At 41.6% G+C, this 21,368-nt stretch overlaps 1 protein-coding gene across 1 annotated transcript in view; it reads left to right on the forward strand.

Annotated features, from left to right (window-relative positions):
- The window catches only part of LOC111863656, a 596,698-nt gene that overhangs the window by 442,186 nt on the left and 133,144 nt on the right, over positions 1 to 21,368 (forward strand). Inside the window, exons 4-6 of the mRNA XM_023850153.2 lie at positions 8,726 to 8,959; positions 10,349 to 10,539; positions 15,321 to 15,367. Coding sequence (XP_023705921.1) covers positions 8,726 to 8,959; positions 10,349 to 10,539; positions 15,321 to 15,367 — 472 coding nt within the window. The remainder of the gene's footprint in view (positions 1 to 8,725; positions 8,960 to 10,348; positions 10,540 to 15,320; positions 15,368 to 21,368) is intronic.

Here is a 21,368-nt window from a genome sequence, read left to right on the forward strand (position 1 = left end):
ATTATATTTAACATTTTGTGTAAAGTTTGAAAGAGCCAAGGAAGATCAGCGTAAGACGAACGTTATCCCTATAGTCCACATTAAACTGAATATCTTTCTATCTATCTATCTATCTATCTATCTATCTGTCTGTCCGTCTGTTTATTTCTTGTTTCTCCCACTGGGAGTACATGGCATTCGTGAAACGCTTCGTTTCATTTCAGTTTATTAATCTTATACAGACGGTAGGACTCCTTGGACGGGGGATCAGCCCGACTCAAGGCCGCTACCTACACAGGGCAACAAATACAGAATAAACCCACACAGACATCCATTCCTTGAGTGGGATTTAAACCCACGATCCTAGTGTCATGCCTTAGACTGCGCGACCACTGTGATCAGCAAACTTAAAATGGGAGGAAGCAAAAAATACGGGACATTCCTAATATCTTTTATTTATGAACTGTTTAACAACGTTGCTTCACTACTAGGACAATGTTGAATTCGATGGTATAGTGTTAGATGAACTATGAGTTGGGAAGGATTTGGAAGGAAACGGTCGTCGCCTGACCTAGATACCATCCCAATATTCACTGGGGGGACTGAGGAAAATCACTAAGAACCTCAGTATCCGGTGTCCCTGTCAAGATCTCCCTAATATAAGTTCAGAGCGTTACCTGTAGCACAGCGTGTTCAGCGTCTTTGGAATCAATATTACAAATTTTGAAGCTATATTATATTGTGTCTGTGATGAGCATTACAATGATCTAGTCGCCGAGGATGAAATGGGTAAGGAATGTAGCATGCGGGGGGTAGAAGGGAAGTACGAGTGCATCCAGAGTGTCAGCGGGAAAATGAGGAGCTTCATAACTTGTAATCTTCTCCAAGTATAATTAGAATGATCAAGTCACTGAGAATGAGTTTAGCTGGGCATGTAGCAAGAATGGGGGAAGAGGAATGCATATAGGATATTGGTGGGAAAGCCAGAAGGAAAGAGACCACTGGGAAGACCAAGTCGTAGGCTGGTGGACAATATTAAAATGGATCTTAGAGAGGATGGGATGGTATGGATATGATTGATCTGTCTCAGGATAGGGACCAGTGGAGGGCTCTAGTGAACAGGTAGTGAACCTTCGGGTTCAATAAAATACTGTAAATTCTTGAGTAGCTACAGAATTTGCGGCTCCTCAAGAAGGGCTCAGCTCTATGACTAAGTAAATGAGTAAGTAAGTGTTAGCGGGAAATCGACAACGAAAGAGACCACTGGGAGGACCTAGCGCAAGTAGGAGGATAATATTAAAATGAATTTTTGATAAGTAGAATGGTGTTATATGGACTGAATTCATCAGATTCACGATAGGGACAATTGACGGGCTCTTGTGATTACGGTGGTGAACCTTCGGGTTCTATAAAATGCTGGGAACTTCTTAAGCAACTGAGCGACTTTTGGCTTCTGAAGAAGGACTCTGCTTCATGGAGTTAGTGTACGTATGAGTACTTGGTTATTTATACCGTGTTACAGTCATTTCTATGGAGTTTATCCGAGATGCTGACCTACGAATGTATCATTACATTTGGATTCTTTTTAGATCCATGTATCCGTGAGAGCTTCATAGTTTTATAACGACTTACATTAGTACATTACTACTCTTCGGTTTGTGGTAAGCTTCCTTTCTAAATTAATGTCTGTCATTTATAGTAGGAACTTTCTTCACTGAATGGAAATTGAGATTAGATGAGCCTTTTTAAGAAATGAGTTTTCCATGCTTCACCAATAAAGGCATGCCATAAGCCACGTGATTTCTTTCTCTATTGGCTGTAACACGCGGAATTGTGTCACAGTACCGCAAATGACAATCCCATTATCCTTCTCATACTTTCTGATTCACTTTAAAAATTGAAATATTTTGATACTGTCGCATCAGTATACTTTAAATTTCCTTAATTTGATTTCCAAGTTCAGTGACCCCTTATTTAATTACTTCGCGGATTTAAAGAGTGCTTAGTAAAGTAGTGAAACACCCACGAACTGTATAATGATGTAGCTTCATCATACACGTTCAGTGGGCACTATAACCTTGAAAATTGGCATACATATTTTTCAGTAATTTTTTAATAATTTTTAATAACTTTAATACATCATGCAGTACTTTGGTATGAATGTATGAGGGACAGGCCTTCTCGGCCCTTGCACCGCGACCTACAGTGGTCTATTGTGCCTATGCAATACTTTTAATACAAAGTCAATATACTTGTATAATATATTCTTTAATACGTATATTCTATGTGTATTTTATATATTTTTATATACTTAATTTCAATACTTATATTTTACTCGAGACACGATTCTGTATCATAGAGTATGACGCGTTGCACCAATCATCATCATCATCATCATCATCACCATCACCACTGGCACGACAGCCCTTTGTGATCCCTGGCCTTCCTCAGGATTGCTCGCCATTCTTCTCTATTCGATGCTACATTCCTCCAGTTCTTTACACCCAAAATTCTTATGTCCTGTCACGCACATGCGTTGCACCAATATGGATCCACATTAGCAGTTTAACGACCCTAGACGTATTCTTGTATCGCTGCCTGATGGTGGTCCTCGCTCACTCACTCACTCACTCATGGAGCTGAGTCCTTGAGAATTCCGCCAATTGTGCAGCTACTCAAAAACTTCCCAGCATTTTGTGGAACCTGAAGGTTCATTACCGTGTTCACAAGAGCTCTCCACTGGGCCGTATCCTGAGCCAGATCAATTCAATCCATACCATCATATCTAAGTTCCATATTAATATTCTCCACCCACTTACGTCTTGGTCTTCCCAATGGTCTCCTTCCTTCCGGCTTTCTCACCAATATCCTATATGCATTCTTCCTGTCCCACATTCGTGCTACATGCTCTGCCCATCTCATTCTCCTTGATTTGATCATTCTAATCTACAAGCCGTTATATATCACGAGAAATAACTATGAATTTTGAAATATTATTTAAAATAACACCTGGCTTCAAAGTTTAATATAAAACGTTATATATGCCACTCTGCAGTTGACTTAACTGCCATGAACTCGGACAATATTTGAGGAAGAATGAGAGTCCGTCTAACATCTGCCCTACAGCAATATGTTACGGAATCCAGGGATCACCGAAGCTCAACTGCAGTTCCACTAAAAACTCAGAACACGAAAGGTTTAGGCCAGATGAGGCACAAAATGCGCACACAACATTCGTATTAACTTCTGCTTTGTTCTAATTAATTTTAACGCCAGCGGAAGTAAAAACAGCTGCCTAGCGCTAACCGTACAACAGAAACCCACACATCAAGGAATCTGCGATTCAAATAGGTATTTCGTTCGTGGAAGGTTAAACTACAGGGTGTATAAGAATAATAGCATCAACGATCGCGACCGTCAGGAGAGACTCCCTTATTTATTCGGTGAGTTCCGGATTTGATTCTCCTGTGGGATGGTATAAAATAAGTCGCTACTTCTTCCGTTCCTGATCCATAAAATTTCTCCTAAACCTTATGGATTGCATCCTGTTGTGTATTCAGTAGTTAGGTGAAATGGATGGTCAACAGAACATACAGAAGGATATCTTCAAAGTGGAGACAAAATTGGTGTTGTGGTATATCATAGCTCATTTATTTAAGCAGGTGTATGCTACATGTTTCATCATCATAGAAATTTCATGAAACAAAATTACTGGAATTTCGTTCTCCCGATATGGATCCATATTATGTAATTTTTGTAGTTGTGATTATTAGCGAATAAAACTTATAGAATGTAGGCAATATAGTATAAGCATGTTAAAGCGAAGTAAGCTTGTAAATGTTATAATATATATACATATTCTTCCTCTTCGCTCCCGCTTTGGAACATAGGGCCGATTTCTCAGTTTCAGTGATCATTTTTGCAGACTGAAGTCTGAGCGAATTTTTATACAGTTTTGTCCGTTTACTGATTAGTCGTTTTCTAGCGCCATGATGTTATCATTCTGTTTTCAATTTTCTTATTTATTTATTTGTTTGTTTGCGACTGTCGGTAGTGGACACTGGGTAGTGTCGAATTGATAGTATGATTAGTAAATACCTACCTACCTACCGCTCGGCGCTTCAGCCCTGGGTGAGCCTTGGCCTCCACTATAACCAGTCTCCACTGCTCTCCATTCCTCATCATCTCTATCCACCCTTTCACCTGCATCTTCTTCAGGTCGTTCTCAACACCGTCTGGCCATCTCATCTTGGGTCTTCCTTTTCTTCTTTTGGAATATAGCCTTCCTTTTAACATTCTCTTTGGCACTGCATTATCTTCAGTTTTGTAGCGTATCATTTCTTGGGCTACTTCCTGCATCTGTCCGGGTTGCAGCACTGTGCCTACATTCCACGTTGCCATCGCCGTATCACTGTTCCTTGTCCTTTGCTTAGTCCGTTTCCCATATGTTCCACATATCCGAGGCTGGTTGTTAGGTTTCTGAACCTTTCCGGCGTGGATGACCCTACCGGTAGTTAAACTACCGCCGGCATAGCTCTCCAGGTCACAGAGTCACGCAAGTCCCACCACCACGACAAGGTGGAGACGCCTTTCGGGGGATGATTAGTAAATAGTGAACTGGAAATGAAGTGGAGGGGAGTTGCTGTGACCTTACTTGATGTAGTGTTGCCTAGAGTGACTGAGGAGAATCACAGAGAACCTCAACCAGAATATTCAGCTTCCCTGACGGGACTCGAACCGCGAATCCCACCAGTTGGAAGATTTAACGCTCGGGCATAACCCAAAGCATGTACTTATTGGTGTAAGGACAGGAACAGTGGGGAGAGAACCATGGTACATTTTTGCACATAGATTGAAATGATGGGTTCTGTCGTTACCATTTCTGTTTACCTTTTCCACCTTTATGCTGAAATTACAGTCGACGGAACATTTTTGTTTGTGTGTGTGTCTACAGTTTGAATGTAAATGAAATTTGAAATGCGGACCTTTAAAGGAAATTAAAATCTTTTCGGTATGGTTTAAACAGCTTTGAAGTAAAAAAGGGAACGGTAGATATAAGTGGCATGTTAACAAGTTCACGTAGCTGACTAATTGCTAATGTTACGCCCACTGGAGGTATCCGTCTTTCGGGTGACCGAACATTCTTGCATGTAGCCGAAGTCGTTATGTTTACGTGTAGTCTTTTGCAGTGATATAGGGAATTATCGCTACTTTTGCTATTCTCCAGTTTTATGGTTCGGTTTACATTATATTTCACTGCCAACTTAATCCATTTACTTCTCTTTGAATAGAATCCTTGCACTGAAACTACAGTGCCGCTGATATTAATTAATTAAAGAAACAAACTCCGTTGCCTGTAGTCCGCAAGCGAACTATACTGATCGAGAGGCCGCCGCTTATCGGCGAAGTTAGTGCGTGGTCAGCGCAACGGATGGAAATAGCTCCTCAGTTATCCTCACGAGGCTGAGTGTAACCCGTTCCAGACCCACTACTTCTCAGAAAATTTGTGGTATCGCCGGGAATCGAACCCGGGTCCTCTGGATATGTAGCCCGGAACTCTGACCGCAGAGGCGGTCACATTAATTAATTATGGGAATTTTATTTTAATGTTTGGAATTGCTTTATGTATTCCTGTCCCAGGCTTACAGTTAAACGGTAGAAACATTTCATTTCGTATAAATGTTACTAGATTAGAGACCTGTAGGCTTGTTTGTATATTTATATAATTTGCATTTGATGTGGTATCTGTTGCTTCACCATAAGAGAATAGTACAACGGAATAAAAGTTTGGTACATCTCGCGAACGAATCTAAAATATAGAATATTTGTGTGAACGTTGTGGGAGCGTGGGATATCAAAAATCCCTTGTGGTCCGTCCCGCATATCTGCTTGACTTTAACGAACACACCTTGGCAATGTTGTCATAGCAGCTCAACCAATATTTTTATTTCCTTTACTCTACTTGGATATGTTTTTCTTTTTCCTTGTTCTGGAGATGTGTCTCCACTTCTTGATTTCTAACATCACATTTTCGTTCTTGCCTCATAACACGATTTTATTTATTTTTTCTTTCTCCGGATCTTTCTGTCATCGTTATTCCATCTCTTCCTATTCTTTCTTCAATCTCCAAGGATTCGTTGTTCAATTGTTAGCAGTATTGTTGCTGTAGTTGGCTCTATTACCACTAGGGGTTCCCCTGAGGCATCACGAGTGTTGAAGCGAGCAAATTCGCGCAACTAGAGAAAAAAAGAGGGGTTATCATCCAGCAAAATTCGATCATAAATGCTTTTCTCTTTCTGTCTTCTTATTTCTTTTTGTTTCGTTGTTATCCAACTTTTTTTCGTTGTCCGTATCGCAAAGAAGAAGGTATGTGTTGTCAGGTTTAGTCTGTAAACGTTTCAACAGCTTTTGAGAGTTTCTCCTAAGAAGACAGAAATTATGGCTTACTATAAATGTTATTTCAAGGTTTTACTATTCTTTCAAGTTTTTCTGTAATGTCATATCCGCAAAACGGATTTCTGGACTTAATATTACATACGTCTAGCACTAAAATAAATCGATGGTAGTTTTAGAAATGAGCAACTGCTATTCAAGAGAAAGAAAACGTAAATTTTTACGATGTTCTCACCTACTGCGGATTTCAATTTCTTTGCATCCTCACTTCGAATTCATTTCGTAAACTTCGGAAACTTCGGCTTACACTTTATAGTAACATAGTCAAGCGGCCTGGCACACCAAATTTCTCATTGACTTACCAACCCCTCTCTCTGACCGTCAGGCAACCGACTGACAAACAAACCACCCACCCAGCTCACAACTGTTAGATCCTCTTGGTCCCAAATTAATTTCCTGAGGACTGTTTTAATGCGCTTATGGATATTTCCATGGAACAGAGGACCGTACCATAGCTCAGGCGGTTAGACGCCGGCTTCTCACCGCGGCGGCCCGGTTCGATCCCAGGTCTGGTCGTGTTGGATCTCATCATCATCACTCGTGAAGCTGAGCCCTTCTTGAGAAGCATTTTATGGAACCCGAAGGTTCATTACCGAGTTTACAAGAGCCCTCCAGCGGTCCCTATCCTGTGCCAGATCAATCCAATCCATACCATTCCATCCTATCTCTATGAGATCCATTTTAATATTGTTCACCCACCTGCGCCTTCCCCTTCATGATTCTGACATTAATTAACCAACTTCAAAAGATCTCTATAGTGCAGAGTCGGTCTTGAGAAGCTAACAGTCGCTCTGCTAGTCAAGTAAATCCCTGACCTTTTTCATTGCACTGTGGGCACGAACCCGCGCCTTGCCTTCATTTACACGAAGCTTTTTTTAATGGCCTACATGTAAAATAGATTTATGTGGTCTCCTTCCTATATATATATATATATATGTGTGTGTGTGTGTGTGTGTGTGTGTACCTCCACCTAGCTGCTAGGGAACGGGTTCTCTGTTCTCCGTCTTTGAACTATATGTTAACTACATTTAAAATGTATTTGTTAGCATAAACATTCACACAAACACAGTGTGCATTCATATTGATTAATGACGCAATTCAGGAACTAGTACTAGTATTCTTGTACATCTGAAGACGACCCGAGAAAAGGGTCGAAACGTGCAGCGTTGCCATTGAAAGCAAATAAAAGAAATGTCACAGTACTACCTGTTTTGTGTTTTTCAGAACTATTGTTGTGTAGACTGACCCATTATATTTTATTTTCTTTTGGCGCTTCAACCCCATTTTGGGCCTTGGCCTACCTCCACGAAACTCTTCGTTTCACTTGGTTTACTAGATCTTAGACATTCGGTAGGACTCCTTAGGCGGGCGATCTGCTCGTTGCAAGGCCGCTACATGTAAACAAACAGAGAAACGCACATATACATACAAACATTAAATATCCATGCCCTGAGTGGGATTGGAACCCATGATCCCGGCTTCCGAGCGAACGAAGACAGTGCATGCCTTAGATCTCTCGGCTACCGTGACCGGCCACCCATTATATATCTTCAGTTTATTTGATATACTTAATGTTAGTAAACTGCTTCTTAAAGAATCATTTGTGTAGTGTGTACAGAAGAGAAACCCCAGTTTAAATAGTAAAATATGCGGGGAGTTGATGTAGTCATCACAAGAGACAGAGTACACATCTGTAGTGTTGTGAATTAACGACGTTATTAAGGTTTAAAACGCCCGCAGGTCGCACCGCAATAGCTCATCTCTGTGTGAAGGAAATGCCATGGCATGTAGCGGTCTACCCGTGTATTCGTGTGGGGGTTGAGTGCTAGTTAGCCTTTCCATGTTAAATTTCTGCTAATGGTAATGAACTCCAGGCAACCTGAACATTACACAACATTCTACTCTGCGCTATCAAGAACGCTCCGCTATTTTATGGACACTATTCGGGATTATTTCCTGAGATACACTCGTAAACTGCACAGTGTGTATCTCGATTTGAATTGAGGTTCTCACAGCGGGGGCTGTGAAGAATTCTGTCTTCAGGAAAGTTACGCCCTACATTCCGGTACACGTTACTGACGTTTCGGAGTCTAACTAAGCAGTGAACAGGTAAGCTAGCTTGTTGCTCGCTTAGCATCTCTTATACCCTGAAGATGGAGGCCGTACAACCTCTTCCTTTTGTCGCAGCAAAGCTAAAATATCCTTCCGTTTCGGTCCATACTGATAACCGACAGAAATATAAATCTTCGTGATCAGAACTGGATATAAGAATTTCGGCGTTTCTTGTTTTCAGTCGGGTGAGCGCGGATACTTGGAGGGTCTTGCTTCGAGGTACGCGGACCTGTTCAACACTCACTATGGAGACGTTTTGGAGCACCTGGAGGATCTCCGACGGCGAGAGTGGGAAGAGTTGTCCCCTCGGATCAGGGTCCTCGTGGGCACGACTCCAGGTACTCCGCCTTCAGACGCGTACTCCCCCAGCACCACGGGCCCTGTTAGGAGCATCGTCGGGCAACACTCCCCACAGGTGAGTAAACTTCAGTTCTGTCAGGGAGGGTCGTATTTGTACTGGGGGGGGATTAACGTTCTGTCCCCTTTGCGTCCTCCAGTATTTGGGTTACCGTGACGGAAAGTATCCTGAGCTAAGTTCCCTCAGTCCTTCTGTCCTTCTACACACATGAAAATCATACATCCGCTAAACGAATGTGTGTTGAAATATTGAAATATACTGGAAACTTTAAGAAAATTGTTAAAATATTCCATATTTGATTTAAATGTGATCAGATAACGTACACATGAAGTCATACGTGCATTTGTTCGCTTAATCTTTTAAATATTAATCTAAGCGAAAAATATCTGTGAACAAAAGTTATAGAGAAAAATTAAGCTCATTTTAAAATCAAATACATTTGTATTTTTCTTTAAGTCTTACTGTTTTCGAGCGAATTAAACAAAAGTCATTCATCCATCAATGGCTCTACAACCCTTTGTTTGACCCTGGCTTCTTGTTCAGTTTTGTAATCTTGTTTACACAAATGGTAGGAATCTTTAGACGTGGGATCAGCCCATCGCAAGACCTGCCACCTACGCACAAGACAACTCCAACAGAATAAACACACACAGTCATTCATGCCTTGAGTGGGATTTGAACCCACGAGTGGGCGAAGACAGTTCATGCTTCAGACCATGCAGCCACCGTGATCGGCAAAACAAAAGTTATACCATGCGTAATTTCCCAACTTACATAATCAGTACTGCAAAATGGTCTGGTCTGTCATCATGTGCTGGTACCGTGAGCACATTTGCGGCCTAACTACCAAGGCAATCAGTGTGTCTTGCCGTCACCAAAACTGAGCATGATCGCTTTCAATGGGTTGCAGGTTCAGAGGAATACATTTTTGTCACAGTTCCTTACTCCACAGTATTCGTTTCATGGTGGAAACCAAGTGATTGAATCTTCGGTAAAAAAAAAAGTAAAGCTATCTCTGTACCAGGCCGTGAAGGCTCATAGGGTTTTGAAACGTTGAGGGTCCCACACTATCTAAACAATTGGCTCAAAGATGGCGGTAAGGTTGTCAGCCTTACGCGCCGTCCGTGCTTTACTCCCCAGGAAAATTATTTAATTAATTCCTGGTACTCGTTTCTGTTAAAGGCTGAGTAAACCCCAGGGCCTAGTGCGGCCGGAAGGATTAGGTCAACTGAAAAAAATCCAGTGACCTCATCGTGACTTGAACCCTCGACCTTCCGGCTTGTAGCATGCCCCGAATTTTCGGTAACAAATTGAATTTTAAAACAGCCTGTTTATTGTGTATTTTGTCCGTCACACCTTTCGTTATTTAAGATTGTTCAGGGCGATCTTGAGTTTCCTTATGCCCGTACCTTCACTTCATGAATGGGCCTTTGTTCTTGACCCTAGGGTCATCATGGGCTTACGACTTCACACTCGCAGCCTATATACGTCCCCGGCAAGTATTCGCCGTCCAGTTGTCTTAGTGACAAGGAGGAAGACGAGATATACGGCTGTGGGTACGGCGTGTATGGGAAACAGATGTTGCACAGGCAGCAGCAACAGAAGATGATCGTTTCACCGCAGGTCAACTACCAGAGGTAAGCGAACTTCCTTTCATATTTCGTTTTGCGACGTTGCTTGTGTGATGTGCATGTCTTGTGTCCGGAGTATTCTGATGTATTTATTGATCGACGATTTCACTGATGAAAACGTCCACATATTCTGTGTTTTTAAGCATTCATGTGATACTTGTTTTATGTGTTCTGTGCGTTAGCGTAATATAGGATTTGGTCAACGTTCTTAAATGAAGAATTCCGTCTTCTTGGCTGTGGCACCATGTAGATATTGTGTTAACCGACGTTTCGGGGGAAGGTATCCCCTCCATCTTCAGGGTATAAAAAATCAGCGAGCGAGAAACCAGCGTGAGCGGGTGGCTCCAGACTGATGACGATGATGATGATGATGATAATAATAATAATAATAATAATAATAATAATAATAATAGTTTCGGCACTGCCCTCCGAAACGTCTATGAACATCTACCGGACTACAGGGTGCCACGCTCCAGATAATACTACTTTTCATATTAACCTTTGCGAGAACCTCAAATCTAGTATAAACTTTTTTTACTTTTTTTTTTATTCGCATAGTTGGGGGTGGTCCAGCTGGGTCCACTCGGCACGGCGGCCACTGATTGGCCTATTGTAGCCTGCCCCGGCTGATTATGATGATGGAGAATTTGGTGTAATGAAGGTTGGCAGGGGAAACCGAAGTACTCGGAGAGAACCTGCCCCAGCGCCACTTTGTCCACCAAAAATCCCATTTGACCAGACACGGGCTCGAACCCGGGCCGCCGCGGTGGGAAGCCGGCGACTTACCGCTTGAGCTATAGCGCGGCCGGCTCACAGCTTTGGCAAGCCAGTAACATTTAAGGTAGGCTCTTTCGGAAAATGTACGTATTCGCAGCCGGCGAAACATTTCACAATTTTTTTCGTGACTGTACAGGAATATTTTATAGCGTGCTGTAGGTGTGGAGAGGTTGTAAAGTTGTTTAGGTTCCTGCTGTCACCGTACAGCCTGATGTGGACCTGCAACAGTGTGCAAAAATGCACTGTCATATCTGTGAGGGAGGGTTTGCGTAAAATTATGTACGGTATTATTGTACAGAGTCTACAACCCCCGAACTAACGTTTTTATGGTTTACATTGATCACATTTTTCTTTGTTATTTTACATCAGTGATTAAAGCCCTTTTACATTTTACTTTGTAATTATGTTACCTTCATATTTTCATGGAATTACCCATATGATGATAAAACAATTTGTACAGAGTCCGTGTTTCTGTAACATTATTTTGTTCTGATGTTTTATTAACGTGAACACGTTACACTGTTCCGTAGGCAAGAACATTAAACGCTGATTGCTTTAACAGATATTTTGTGTGAGAACCTTAAAAAAAGCTTTTGGTGTCTCCAATGTTATTTATAATTTGTAAACTTTTTATTGCAGTAGTTAACACAAAAGCAGTCTATCCGTTCTTTTCAGCTTGTGTTGTCATTTGTATTATTTTAATCCCGAATTATTCAACGGTATCGAAGGAACTTCCAGTCTAGAAAACCGAGATTAACGGCCGTGGCGGTTCGTCGCGCTGACCACGTGACACCCTCTATCCGCAAAAGTTGTCACTAATTTCGTCGACAAGCTGCGGTCGCTCGGTCGGTATAGTTCGCTTGCGGACTACAGGCCACGGAGTTTTATCAAAGGGACTACTGAAACTTTTAAAGCCCCAGGAACAGAGATGTACAGACCACTACCTGGGAAGAATTCGGCTTTATCCACAGTGATGCTCAGATTATGTTAACAGTATAGCGCCTTGTTACGTTTTGATATCTCATATACAGTAGCTAAATTGTCTCGTATGGGGGTAGTTATGCGTGACTTATGAGACGGACCTTGGATTGGATGTTTGGATTTATTGACATTTTATTCACACAACTGGGGACTGCAGGCAATTACAGCACTATCGCTGAAGTACACACTTTACAGTTCAGCGTTACACATGCATCTGTGTTATCAGCTTTCACTAGTCCTATCCTGGCAGCGGATTTATCACAGTCTTACTGTCACTTCAAATCACACATGAAGTGTTCCTTTCACAGCATAATTTCTTCTTGGACCGCGTCTATGGTCTAGTGGTCAGAGTTCCTGACTACAGATCCAGAGGTCCCGGGTTTGGTTCCGGGCGCTACCAGATTCTCTGAGGAGTAGTGCTTCTGGACCGGGGGTCAACTCAGCCTCCAGACGATAACTGAGGAGCTACTTAAATGGAGAAGTAGTCGCTCCGGTCTAGAAAACCGAGACTAAAGGCCGTGGGGAATTCCACAATGATGTAAATTCATTTTATTCGTATAAAAACACATCTTATGCAAAAATTACTTCGACAAAACTTACAGATATTTGAGAGACATATTAACATACCAGTTTGTTTAATCGAATTACGCTTCTGTTTTTTGTGAGTAATCCCCCCGGTAATCGACGATTGGATCCATCAATGCTCCTACAATATGATCCAAATACCCAAACGACTGACGTTCCACAGTCAATCGACGATCGCTAATGCGCATGTGCATTGGTGATGTTTGCAAACTCAGTCGCGTCGACCAGCCATTTTGGTACTGTTGTAGTGCAGTCTTAGAGATATTATGGGATGGTGTGGATTGGATTGATCTGGCTCAGGATATGGACCAGTGGATTGCTCGTGTGAACACGGTAATGCAACTTCGGGTTCTATAAAATGCTGGGAAATTCTTGAGTAGCTGCAGAATTGGCGGCTCCTCAAGAAGGGTTCAGCTCCATGAGGTACTGAGGTAGTGCAGTCTTACTGTTTTTAATAACATTTTGCAGCTGTTTAAATAAAATTAGTGGAATTTAAGCCCTACAATGAAAAGCAAAGCAAATGCTAAAATTGGGTTCGTTATCTGACGGTTCGCTAATCGACGACGCTTTATGGAATCATTTAGCGTCCATGAATGGGGGATTAGCATTTAGGTATGTAGGAAATATATCGTCTGAGAACAGTCATACAATTTTCTATAAGGCCGATTTTAATTTCGAAGATGAGGCTAATGACCTACGTCAAATCATCATTTTGGGTTGTAGTTTGAGCCTTATTGGTCACGTATTTCTTCCTTTGATGCATTAAATTTATGTAGAAAACATTTAAAAATCCAGTCTACCTCGCAAAACATACTCTACTTCTCATTACAATTGTCAGCTAGTTAATTCTGTTTAGGTAAATTATCGCTGTTTCTTCCTAGAGTCACGTGAGGCCCATAAATACACCCTTTTGGCAGAATTTATAGTTCTCATAAATAAAAATCCAGTAACCACTGTACTTTGACTTGTTAAGAATGTTGCCAGCCAGTTCAGTGATTGCTGTGTAGACCAGTTATGAATTTATTTTTCTTGTTGGTTCTAGAAATATCATCTTCATATTAATGACTTTGGTCAGATTATATAGTTCCGCAATTATTGTATCAATGTCTCGTGCAAAGTGACTGTGCTTTACATGGGCTATACCGTGGTCAGTCGTGTTGGGCGTGAAGCAGATTTGCCCGGCGCATTAGCGTGTCAAACTACTGATTATGTAATTGATGGTTTGATACAGACCCTAACACACCTAGATGATTAGTGTTTGCTGCACTAATACAGAGGGATGGCAGCGGTGATAAGGATAATAATAACTGTGCTGTATATACCGATTAGTGACGCTGTGTGTTTTGGTATTACCTCTTGCGTCATAAGTTGTGGGAGGTATTGCTGGTAGAGTGATTACGTGTTGATATGATCCAGCCTGGCAAGCTTATTGCATATGTACCAGGAAACAACGGTTTGAATCTAGTTTCTTGCATTATTTAACGACGCCATCCCACCTTCACATGTTGCGTAGCATCAGTTTATTTGTTTGTAATTTATATAATGACACTGTACGTTGCTCGCAATTTATTTAACAATACTGTAAGCAACTCAGGCTGTACGGCTTCACCTGGGAAGCATGTGGGTGGAAATGGTCGTTGCTTGTTTTTCGTATCCCGGTATTTTCGTGGAGGGACTGCGGAAATTCCCGAAAATTATTAGATAAGTCGGTGTCCTGGCCGAGATTCGAATTCTGACACTTTCTGAACACAGATCCCTTGGTCGGCGCATGTAGAATCTTCCAAAATGGTGTATATTGTTCTCAGAATGAGGACGTGGGCAGCCATCCTTGTTATGCCTGTACAGTGTTGTCCATATGAGACTTAAAATTTTCATAGCCGTTTTTCCACCTTATGACGCCATGTAGTCTGGTAGGCGGAAATCAGGGTTGTGAAGGAACCTGCTGCTGTCATTGTCAGAATGTCACGTTATCCTTGAAGCGGGAGACAATATGTCTTCGCTTGCTCGGAAGCCGGGAACGTGGGTTTGAATCCCACTCAGAGCATGGATGTTCAGTGTGTGTGTGTGTGTGTGTGTGTGTGTGTGTGTCCGCGTTTTTCTGTGTTTGTATGCAGGTAGATGCCTTGCGACGAGTTAATCAACCGCCCAGGGAGTCATACCGATTGTCTAAGATCTAGTAAACCGAAGTAAAACGGAGAGTTTCATGGAAGTAGGCCAAGGCCCAAATTGGGGCTGTGGAACCAAAGGAGAAAAGAAAAGAGGGAAGCAGTGTATTCCTCTGAAACGTTCCTACCTTCCTACCAGACTACTTTGTGTCGTAAGTCAGAAGGTCAAAATGTGGTTCGAATGTATAACATAGCAATGTTCCGATTTTTAATTTTGAACACGTCTAAAGGAAGCTATTGGGAATCCCTTCTGTGACCGATTTTTCTCTTTTGTTTCAGCTGTCTTAGTCCGAGGTCCGCTTACTTCTATGAATTTCCGCCTAATGGTAAGTACATGATTTCATCCGGCCCTCTCTTCACACATTGATACAAATGTTTACCAGAGAATCACACTATCTACCTTTTTGCGTTTCCTTGGCTTTCCCATGTTCACATCAAGAAGAACGGGAACATGTATTTTATTTTTATGTTCGTTTATTTATGGTGTAGGAGCCGGGGTAGCATAGTCGGTATAGCGACTGGCTACGGACTTGACGACTGAGGGGTCAGAGTTCGAATCCCTATAGGGTCAATAATTTTCTCTTCTGCAAATCGTCCACACAGGCTCTGGGGTCCACACAATCTTCTGTCCAATGGACACTGGGGCTCTTTTCCCAGGGGTAGAGCGGCCGGGGCGTGAAGCTGACCACTCACCTCCAACTAGTTCCGAGCTCAAGAAAATGAGCATTTATACATCCACTCCCCCATACGCCTTCATGGCGTACTGCTTGAGTAGTTAAGCACAGGGCCAACTTTACCTTTACATTTTTATTTATGGGGTATATGTGTTTTGGGCATGACAGTACGAAGGTGTAATTGCTTTATGCATCACTCTGTGCTTCTGTATGCTTTTGTGAAGCGAGCAAGCAAGGGCTAAGTGGCAAGAGGCAGCAGAAGCTTGGTCAGCTCCACAGGTAGCGCAGACTATAAAAGGTGTTGCTGTTGCACTGTTCTGCTTTTCTCTTGTTGATTGAGCTTATGCTTATAACCAGGGCCCGGATTTTGATGACATGTGATCTTTTTTTCCTTGTATCCTATGCGATGCTCTGAAATATATAAATCTCGGATATGAGCTGCTGGTTACAGAAATGTAAATTTTATAGGTAATTTTTTGTCATTTTTTGACATTTTTAGGTTTAAGGTCATTTTTTCATTTTGGGAGTAATTTTTGGTAATTTTTTGGACTTTTAAGGGCATTTCTTGTCATTTTTGGTCATTTTACGGAATTTTTCTTCGTATGTTTTCTGAAATGTGAATAACATGGAAGCGAAGTGTTCTCTCTTTTCTCCTTTAGGTAATTTTTCTGGATTTTTTCGGTCATTTTATAGGTCATTTTTTGAATATTTTCAGGTCACCAAAATCCGGGCCCTGCATATTACATTTATGGGTCATATTTTAGGTAATTTTTCTGGATTTTTTCGGTCATTTTATAGGTCATTTTTTAAATATTTTTAGGTCATCAAAATCCGGGCCCTGCTTATAACATATGCTTCTGTGGATCTATATAAATTTAATTGAAGGCGACTTTTCTCTCGCGTGAATACTTAGAGGGAGGTGTATTCACAGTGTGTTTACTCCATTAATTAGTGTAGGGCGTGAGATTATTTAAATGAAAGAAATGCGCGGTAGTACTCGTGTAGTAAGAGCGTCGTACATTTAATTTAATACAGATATTCCAGTCGACTTGGTGGTTTATATAGAAAGCCATTAGACTCGTAACTAAACTGGCTCTTGCAGGACTACCAGAGTTGTTATTGAGGGCTTTATAATATGAAGAGCCCCGTCTACTGGAATATGACGCCGTATAGTCCGTTGAAAGCCAATCGACCTTTTGGAGGAACGTCATTTCCATCTTCATGGTGAAAGGACAAGCGAAGCAAGAGACGAGCTTGAGGCAGGTAGCAGCTAGCCCTGCTTGCCACTTTCGTCACGCTGGTCTCTTGCTTGGATTATTATTCGGCTCTGAAGATAGAGGCGATGTGTTCCTCCGAAACTTCGGTTGACTTTCAACGGACTGCACGACGTCATATCCTAAAAGATAGGGCTCCTCAGAACAACCGCGGTGAGAACCTCAAATCCTACGCTGATTTACATTCCTGACGAAAAGAAAGTTTGTTTCGATGCTGACTAGAGCCGGTTTTAACTTCGTGTTTGTGCCCGTTAATTTTCACGTTATTATATTTAAGCATCTTGTTGCACTCTATGCGATAAATGATATGAACTCCGTCCCAAGTGCAAACAATATATTATATGTCCTTGATCTTGCTCTCCTTTACACTACATGTTTCGGCCTCAAACAGCCATCATCAGGTGTATACACTCACGTTGCTGTTACACTGCACTTAGTTTAAAATTTAACATTTAAAAACACACTGTTCCTTTCCTTGTTATTATCAACATCTACTGCGTTGATATCTGTCTGGTTTATAGATTATTTTTGTTACACACGTTAATTTTGATTTCACTGTAGTAGCACTATAAAACCTTTAGTTCTAATTTTAAAATCCTTTAAAATTGTTTTTCTCTAAATTTTAAAGGATTTTAAAATTAGAACTAAAGGTTTTATAGTGCTATTACAGGGAAATCAGAATTAACGTGTGTAACAAAAATAATCTATAACCCAGACAGATATCAACGCAGTAGATGTTGATAATAACAACGAAAGGAACAATGTGTTTTTAAATGTTAAATTTTAAACTAAGTGCAGAGTAACAGCAACGTGAGTGTATACACCTGATGATGGCCGTTTGAGGCCGAAACATGTAGTGTAAAGGAGAGCAAGATCAAGGACATATAATATATTGTTTGCACTTGGGACGGAGTTCATATCATTTATCGTAATTTTCACGTATTGAAAATTTTTGTTGGCGGAAAATTTTAAGGCGATAGTTTTTTTTTTGTTGCTAGTGGGGTGGGACTAAGTCCCTTGTAGTGCGGCCAGCCCCAGATGATAGGTGAGGGTGATTGTGTAGCATTTGGTGGAATGAAGATTGGCAGGGGAAACCGAAGTATTCCTAGAAAACTGCCCCAGCGCCACTTTGTCCACCACAAATCCCACTTGACCAGACCCGGGATCGAACCGACGCCGCCGCGATGGGAATAGGCGATAGGTAACTGTTAAATCGTATAATTATTGTTTTACAAATTCCGCAATGAAGTGTCAGCACTTCTACGACCATTTTCAAAAAAGAAATCATCGTAGTCCTCCCCCCCCCCCCAAAAAGGAAAACTTCTGGTAGAAANGAAAATTGCTATGCCCAGATATGAGCTGGAACAGCCGTCAGTGATGAATTCTCCTCACGGACTTGGTTAAATCGTTAATTTCCTTTTCGTTACGTATATGACGTTCGGTTTATTTTCCGTCGTTTTACGTGACCACCGAGGTTGCTTGTTATCTTCTGTGTCCTTGCACAGACTTGACTGAACAGAACATCGAGTGACCAACTGCCAACATATCTGATTGACTGAATAAATGATTGAGTGCTGATAGGCTGCATGTTTTCCTGACTAAAATACCAGCTGATCTAACGTTATATTCAAGTGGGTAGCACTTTTGCTTCCTACTCGGGAGATCATGGTTTCAAATCTCTACCCGGAGATCGGCTGTATTATCTGAATATTTTCGTGGTTATCCTCAGTTCTTAGAGAAATGAGTCCATCTTCCTTTTACATCCTTTCCATTTTTTAATCTCTGAATCATCCTGTATCTCATTGCATGCAATGCAACCTCAGACATTGGAAGTTTCGTTAAATAAATCACAAATGCATAAAAACATAAGATGACGCAATAAAAGAACTGTTATGAAAGAAGTGCAGACGATCTTGGTTGTCTGATACAAATATGGACCGTTATTTCTTCGGTGGGAAACGTAAGATAACAGAAATAAATAATAGTACAAATATTTGACTAAAACTGATTAAACCCTTTCATGGGACCATCCGCGTCAGAAGTTCGCCGTTTGGGAGATGTTGTGTTTTCTATCATTTCCTAATAAGGGAGTCTTAGGAGACATCCGAAAGTTTAACTTCGAAACTTAATTGACGCGGCTTATCGTCCAAGAAGGTTTCATCGAACAGAATATCGCTCTTGGTTTGGAAGCTAAACCGCAGTGTTATGTACAGTGTAGTTTTATATGATTAGTAGCAATGCCTGATGTCAAATGTGCCTGCTTTCCTACCACGGTCCAAAGGATGATGTAGAAGTCGGCCTATGCCGTTAGCATTCGCCCAGCTTGCACATTCATGCCGTCAAGTGGCGCTTCCATCGGTGCTCCTGTGAACTGATTGCAGCTGACGCGGCGAGGACATTACATTTCTTCGCTTTATTTATAGAGAAATAATTCAATTGTACGTTAATTTTGGTTTTGTTTTACGTTTGTGGCCCTGGTGTAAGATGTAGACACTGAATATGGCTTTAGATGACGTACTCAACTGGCCCCCGCGGGCAGTTGTACTGTAGACACAAAAACCGCCGCTATGTGAGGTTTCCTGAATTCCCTCTCGGTCGGTCTCCATTTTCAGTACAGCTCTCCCTCGCCTTATGCACAGATATAGTTTTATAAATTTCAGAGACGTGGTTATTATTTCCACTGGCGCTGCGTAAATAGGACGGTAAAACGTGCCGCTGTGGGCAGTCACTGCACCAAGAAATTTGCCTCAGTGCTCTGTCAGCTCATTTCCGTTCTCTTCATCTCTCTTTAATGCCTTCTGTTTCGTGTATCTGTCCTTTTCCACTTTCATCTGTGGGTGTATATGCTCTTTCTTTCTCTTTTCATATCCTTCAGATCATTTTTCTTTCTTTTTCTCTTTTCCGTACTCTCTTTCTTCGCGTTTTCTTTCTTTATTTCTATTCTTTGTTTTTCTCTCGTTCTTATTTTCCATGTTTTTATATTCCCTTTCTTTTATTCTATCCCTAAAGTTTTAATTTATTTTTCTTAACCTCCTGTTCGTCGGCGTTCTGTGCTTAAATAAAAAAATAAAAAAGTAAAGCTATCCCTGTACCAGGCCGTGAAGGCCCATAGGGTTGTGAGACGTTGAGGGTTCCACACTATCTAGATTCTAGACAATCGGCTTGTCAGGCTTACACGCCGGCCGCGCTTTACTCCCCAGGAAAATTATTTAATTAATTCCTGGTACTCATTTCTGTTAGAGGCTGAGTAAACCCCAGGGCCATAGTGCGGCTGGAAGGATTAGGTGAACTGAAAAAAATCCAATGACCTCATCGGGACTTGAACCCGCGACCTTCGGGCTTGTAGCATAGTGCCTCAAATAACTACGCTACCGCGTGCCCTTTTCCCCTTCATTTACACCTCTCTTTACCCGTCTCTTTTCCTGCCTTCTTTCTCTTTCCATTTCTAACCATTATCATTGCCCTGTTTTTGAGAAGATCTGAAGTAATGATTTGAGAATAACGGCAGAATCTTATAGTGGAGAAGCAAGTGGCCTCCGTAGTCTAGAGGTAACGTTCCCACCTCATGACTCGTAGTACGCGGGTTCACACCCGACGGAGGTCGTGGAATTTTTAAGGGCGGAAAAATTCAGGGAACAAGTCCTCCGGGAGGGACTTTAAGCCGTGGGTCCCGTGTCGTAGCTTTACGGCACGTAAAAGAATCTCATGTCTCCAAAGGAGGTCACTGAGCCAAATTACGGAAGTTTCCCACCAAACAGCAGTCTCTAATACCTCTGGTAGATGGGGGAAGCATTGTAGATACCTCTCAGCTAGTAGAGCCGGTCTCGCTGGCTGGGCGGGACTGATGGTAAGCACCAGTACCGGTAGGATATAGAGACTGGTAGAAATCATAGAGGGAAGCACAATGGAACAATACTGGTCTAAGTGCATGGGGAAACCCACCCTCTCCAATAACTAACCAACTAACTATAGTGGAGAAGCAGATATGATGGTTGTGTATATAAAGACTGGCTTCTCGGTTACTTTTTAATTTGACTTTACTACATTATCTTTCATGATACTCCTGAAAACCAACACCGAAACAATAAACTAAGGCACAAAATTGACGTGTTTAAGGAATTTCGAGAATGGTTCCGTTGTTTCGGCCGCCCTCGCCGTAGAGAGGCTGCGAAACAGCAGCTTCTTCATATCACACTGTTCTGCTGCCCTACTTATCGAGTTATTTCAAGAAGAAATTGAATCCGCGATTATTAAAGATCATCCACTTCAGGATCTTTTGTGCACCCATCTGCTATGTAAAAAGCGCGAATTTTATGATATGTAAATATACACGTACCTACTGTTTGGTGTGTGCGTGAAATTTGGTCTTTTGGTCTCTC

This window comes from Cryptotermes secundus, unplaced genomic scaffold, assembly GCF_002891405.2.
Source record: "Cryptotermes secundus unplaced genomic scaffold, Csec_1.0 scaffold234, whole genome shotgun sequence".
NCBI classification, from domain to species: Eukaryota; Metazoa; Arthropoda; class Insecta; order Blattodea; family Kalotermitidae; genus Cryptotermes; species Cryptotermes secundus.